General features: G+C 49.6%; 1 protein-coding gene across 1 annotated transcript in view; it reads left to right on the top strand.

Moving 5' to 3' along the window:
* The first annotated feature begins 376 nt into the window (after positions 1-376).
* The window catches only part of GLS (glutaminase), a 71,018-nt gene continuing 65,394 nt past the window's right edge, over positions 377-6,000 (top strand). Inside the window, exon 1 of the mRNA XM_054177016.1 lies at positions 377-760. Coding sequence (XP_054032991.1) covers positions 432-760 — 329 coding nt within the window. The 5' untranslated portion in view covers positions 377-431. The remainder of the gene's footprint in view (positions 761-6,000) is intronic.

Below are 6,000 nucleotides of genomic sequence, written 5' to 3'. Positions count from 1 at the left end.
CCCTCCCGTGCTGCCGGCGCGGGCGCGGCGGTTGCTCAAACTTTCCCTTTCTCTGAAGCCTCAGAAAATGGAGGCGGCGGGAAGGGCGGGGTGCCCTCGGTCGCGACTGTGGCCCCGGCCCCGCTACCAGCCGCCGCCCGGCCCCTGCGGCGGATCCGCCCGCTGGGGGGCGCTGCTCCAGCCCCGCCGGCCGCGCGCGCCCGGACCCTGGCGGCCCCGCGGGCGGCTCAGTCAGTCCCGCAACCGGCGAGGGAGGGTGTGGAGGCGTGGCCCGGTGGGAGTGACGTCCCTGTTGACCAATGAACATGCCTCTTCTCTGACAGTTAAGTGTCCGCCGCCAATAGGGTGAGCGGGCGGGGCGGGCGCGGCGGGACGCGAGCGGCGCCGCAGGCCGCCGCGTTGGGGCAGTCGGCGGAGGGAAGTGGCGCAGCATGATGCGGCTGTGGCGCTCGGCGCTGCTGCGGGAGCTGCTGCTGCTCGGCCCACCTGGGGCCGGCGGGACGGGTCCCGCCGCCGGTTCCAGGCGCCTGCCGCCCCCGCTGGCAGCCTTCGGCGCGAGCCCGCCCGCTTCTCGACGCGGCCCGGGTTTGGCGACGCCACCGCCTTCGGCGCGAGGTTTGTGCACTCGTTCGGAGGGAGCCTTGGAGGAACCGGGGAAGGGGGCGCCGTCGCCGACCGCTGGAGAGCCCCCCGCGGATAGCGGCCACAACAATAACCACGGCGGCGGCAAGGAGCTGGTCGGAGTCGGCGGCGGGGAGAAGTGAGTCTGAAGGGGAGTGGTGGGGCTGGGCCGGGCCGGGCCGGGCGGCGGGGGATGCGGAGGCGCCATCTGAGCGCCGCCTTCCCCTCACACGCGTGGTGCCTGCGGAAGGGGGACGGGCCATGCCGCCCCGGGCGGGGCTCGGGAAGCGGCGGGCCGCTGCCTCGGCAGGTGCGAGGGTCGCGCCGCCGCTGTGCCCAGGCATCGCCGCCTCTCCCGCGGGCTCCAAGGCTGCTAGCTCTGTGGGCTGGGGTCTGTCGGAGCAGGCCCGGCTGCCGCTTTTCTCTGGGTGCGTGCTTGGGCCACCCGCCCGGCGCCCTGGTGTGGGGCGGCCCAACCCAGGAGTGGTCCGGCGGGTCGTGGAACGCGGGGTGGGAGGGGGAAGGGAGCGCAGACGTGTGACGTGGGCTCCCCAGGCTCCCTGTGGGCTTCTCGGGGCTGCCCTAACCGCTGCTTGTGGACCTGTCCGCGCCCTGAGCTTCCACTTAACTGGGGATACGGCGGGGGGAGTGGTGCTCGTGTGCTGGCTCGCTGAGAAGAGCATATAGTAGTCCGCTGTATTTTTTTGGTCCTAGCGCTGCTGCTTTCATCAAAGATTTTTTAAATACAGTGAAAGCTGTGTCATTTCGCATTAATTATTAAAGGCAATATATGTGATGAGTAGTTCTGCGTTGGAAGTTTTGCAGCGCTGTCATCTCCATGCCTATGTCTAGTGCAGTTAAGGATAGATATTATCACCCGTCAGTGGTGTGTGCAAGTGTTGATAGGTGCTGCAGAACATGTCCCTGTCCCAAGAGGTCCTGATTTCCCCTAAATGCAAAGGTGCATGCAGGTAATAGAATGATGGGACTGTATGTGGTTATGAAGTTAATGTTCCTTCACCCAGAACCTGAAATACTCTTCTAAAAGAAGATCAGGGACAGGTGTATGAGCTCCACTCTGTGTCCCAGGTAATGGCCAGTGCCGAATATGGGGAGTAGAGTATAATGGTGAGGTAAATGGATTGATGGTTCTCCTTAAAGCTGTGCGCTTCTAGTCCTCAGCATTATGCAGTTTTTCAAACCCTCTTGTTCATTTCCTTCCCCGCCCCTCACGACAGTTTGCCCCTTGCTTGTTGCCAGTGCGGGCAACTTGGTACCTCTGATAGCGTTCAACAGTTGTGCTGCAAACCTCTTGGAGCCTCATCTCCTTTGTGTGTGTATGGAATGTGCCCCTTGGCTTTCCCATAGGCGGCCCATGCGTCTTCTTTGCACTGCTTATACAGTGGCATAATTAAACCCCAACCCACTTTCCCAAGCTTTGCTGTGCTTATTAGCTAGATGAGAAAGGCAGAAGACAGAGGAAGTAAGGCCAAGAATGGAGTACCTTGTTTTAACACCAAGCAAAGCCTCTGCTAGCCTAATGCAAAGAGGAAGGTCTGGAAAAGATTCCACAGGGCCAGTCAGGAAGGCTTCAGCCCTTAGCTTGTTAATAGTTCTGCTTTTTGCGTTGTGGTTTTGGTTTTGTTGGGGCTTTTTTGTTGTTGTTGGGTTTTTTTTTTGCATGAACTTGTACTCCTTCAGCATGGCAAGTGGGGAAGGAAATTATCTTTACCCACCAAATGTCACAGCTGCTCAGCTTGGCTGGAGCCTTTTGTTTCAGTGGGATCTAACCTTCTTGTAATTTCTGCTGTCAGACTGCTTAGAAAATGCATGCGTATGAGGTTATATAACCATCTATAACATAAGACACAATCAGGTGTGTATTATTGTACTGCTGATCAACATATGAAGTCTTCTTTCTGAATTAGCTCAATACATAATCTTTAGAATTGAAAAATGATCCACCTCTGGCTCAAGTTGGCACGGGTTGTAAAGGTGGTACTTCATTTTCAATGAGAAGTGCAGACAGTACCATGAAAAACTTGGGAAAACCCAGTATGCCTCCCATAAGAAGGTCTGGGGGATGTTGAAAAGGTGACTTTAAAAAATACTCTCTTTGCAGAGGTAGCATGTTTCTGAAACAGCTTTTCTGACAGCTTCCTGCCGCAGCACAGGCAGGAACTATGTGATTTCTAATATGTCTGTGGACACCAACCAGTTAGACATTTCTAATGATTTTTGGCTTTTGCCAGAAACATGTACTTGAAAGTCAGAGGCTTGTTCTTTGATCCTTACTGCAGAATGAACAAGGAGGATAAAACATAGTTCTGAACAAGGAAAAAGCTGGAAACTTTCTTTCCAGTTCAGGCTGTGCAGGAATTCCTGGTGGTACGTTAACCAGACTGCTGCATACTTTCATTCTTCACTTTTTTTTAATGCAGAATGGTGAAAGTCTTCCTTGAGCATGTGTAAATGATACATTACATGTGGAAATCATGGCTGTGTTAAGACAAAGTGCAGAGTTCAGAGGAAAAGTGAAGTTCTTCCAAAGACAGGTTTCTAGACTAAATTGACAACTGGGCTAAGTCAGTGCAATCTGCCTGAGCTGCTGATTCCAGCGCTTTGCCATCCAGCAGTATATAATGTTAGAGTTGTGTTTGGCAGATGGTTTGTGGACTCAACTGAGAAGATAATTGTCCTTTTTGCCTTTCTTTCTGGTTGTTTTGGGGGATTATTTATTTTTCTCTATTTGGTTGTCAGGTTCTGGGATACAGGAATAAGGTACAGCAGCAAAAGGCTAAAATTTTCTTGCTAATTTGCTTGTCTCACAGTCCTCAGGTACAGAGAGCTACAAGTGAAAAACTAAAGTGTTTTGTGCAGGGACTGTAGGGAGATTTAGAACAGTTTAATACCTTGTAGAAGGAAAAAGTTCTGAGGTCTGTGGCTGATGAAATAACTAGAAGCACATTGCATAACCAGGTTCTCTCCCATACATCTCCTGTCACTACCTTATCCCTTCTTTGCAGCCTGCACTCTCTGCATCCACCTAAAACTGAATTTATTGTGGAAAATAAAAATACCTGAGCTTAAACTTTGGGAAAAAAACCAATTTGCTCTTTCCCTGGGAGTGATCACAGACCAGTAATTTTGGTTAATGAAGGCTGGGGATTAAAATGCAATCACATCCCACATTTGTGCCTAAATAATTAAAACATGTTAGCCTAGTCGAGGCCTAAATCCTAATCTTGTGTAATGTTTAATAGTGTTTACTTCAACTTTCAATAGAACTGTGCAGAAGTGAACAACTTTCAATATGTGTGCATTGTTCTTACACTGTACACTGGAGAGTAGTAGGATTAAACCTAATTAATCTTAGTATTTCTAAGTTACAAAGGCCTTTTAATATTAGTTTTTCTTTTGCACCCAGGCTAGAGTCCAGATGGATAACTGTATGGCTACCAGGCAGTGGTTCATCTTTGCTGCTAGGGCTGTTGGATGTGGCTATGATTCTCATAGATGCCAGAAACTTTTAGAAGTACATTTTCAATAGACCTTTCACAGCATAGAGGCTGGGGTTTTGAACCAGCAGTGCTTGGTTTTGCCATAGCACTTTGATGTCTACTAGAACATACCTGAGACAGCTTAGATCTAAATTTAGTAATATGTAGTTTTGTCTGAGTCTTGGTATGCTCTCAGGTAAATGGTTACCCACCACTGTTAAAGGGATCAGTGTCCAACTATGCCAATTGACAAACACCACACTTGACAGGTGTTTGCATCTCTTACTTGGAGATCAGTTATCTGTAGTATGGTGACAACTTCTTCACGATGCCATTTGGGATAGCATAGCTACCAATTGCGTGTTGCAGCCCTTGCAGCTTTCATAGAACCATAGAACGCTTCAGCTTGGAAGAGACCTTTAACTATCACTTAGTCCTCTTCCGCCTCAGTGAGCAGGGGTATCCTCAACAGAGCAGGTTGCTCAGAGCCCAATCCAACCTGACCTGGAATGTGAGGGGACTGGGCATGTACCATCTCTCTGTGCAACCCAGGCCAGTGTCTCACCTGTCACAACAGGCCCTGCTAAAATGTTTGTCCCTATCTTTCTGATTAGGCCCCTGAAATAATTACTGAAAGGCCATAATAAGGTCTCCCTGTAGCCTTCTCTTCTCCAGGCTGAACAATCCCTGTCCTCACAGCAGAGGTGCTCCAGTGATCAGGTCATTTTCGTGGCCTTCTCTGGACTTGCACCAACAGTTCCATGTCCTTGTGCTGGGGGCTTCAGAGCTGGACACAGTACTCTAGGTGAGGTCTCACCAGAGCAGAGTGGCAGAGTCCCCTCCCGTGACCTACTGCTGCTGTTGCTTTGGATGCAGCCCAGGACATGGTTGGCTTCTGGGTTGTGAGGTCGTGTTGTTGGTTTCTGTCCTCCTTTTCTTCCACCAGCACCCCCAAGACCACCTCTGCAGGGCTGCTCGCCTTCACATCACCCCAAGTCTGTATTTATATTGAGGATTGTCTCATTCCTGGTGCAGGACTTTGCACTTGGCCTTGTTGAGCCTCATGAGATTCACAGAGGCCAACTTCTCAAGCTTGTCCAGGTCTCTGGATATTATCCTGTCCCTAGGGCAGGACAGCTTGGTGTCATCTGCAAACTTGCTGAGGGTGCACTTGATCCCAGTATATTGTTGATTGAGGCATTAAACAGTAGTAGTCCCAGTACAGGCCTCTGAGGATCTGTGTCAGTTGTGACCTCATGTTTTTAGGACTGGTGTCTTACGGTTAATAATTAGTAACATCATATCTATATGGCTTTTGTTGTTGTGTGTATCCTGTTCTGCATTTGCCACTTGCATCTTGAAGCCCAAAGCAGGGGCATTTCACTGTGGTTGGAATTTAATCTCTTTGATATTGTAGCAATGATAATCTGGCTTTTGTTAAAATGAAACCCTTGCTGGAATCTGCTATATGCATCATTCTGATGCCGAAGGAAGAGCTGAAGGAAGGAATTTATATGGAGCACAAAGTCCTTGTGCTTGGAATTCCTGCTTGCTTTTTTTCTTGATATTTAAATGAAAAAAAAAAAAAAGTGTGGATGTCTGCCAGCTTTCTGGTGTCCAGGTTAGAGAACTGCTGAAGGAACCTGGTTATGTAAGTGTCTGGTGCTTAATTATTTTATTTTTTTAAGAAGGAGGGGAGTAAGTATCAAAAATCATTATTCATGAAATGGAATAAACTGGACTTTCCACTTTAATTTGACTGTGGCAACTGCAAGTGCCCTGACTTGAAAAACAACTTTTTACCATGTGATGAACGGTGCTATCTTGCTAAGTGTGCTCACAGTGCCAAAACGTGGCTTTTAGGTTAAGCAAACATCAG

This window comes from Dryobates pubescens, chromosome 37 (assembly GCF_014839835.1).
Source record: "Dryobates pubescens isolate bDryPub1 chromosome 37, bDryPub1.pri, whole genome shotgun sequence".
Classification (NCBI taxonomy): domain Eukaryota; kingdom Metazoa; phylum Chordata; class Aves; order Piciformes; family Picidae; genus Dryobates; species Dryobates pubescens.
This window is presented reverse-complemented; position numbering and strand designations above follow the sequence as displayed.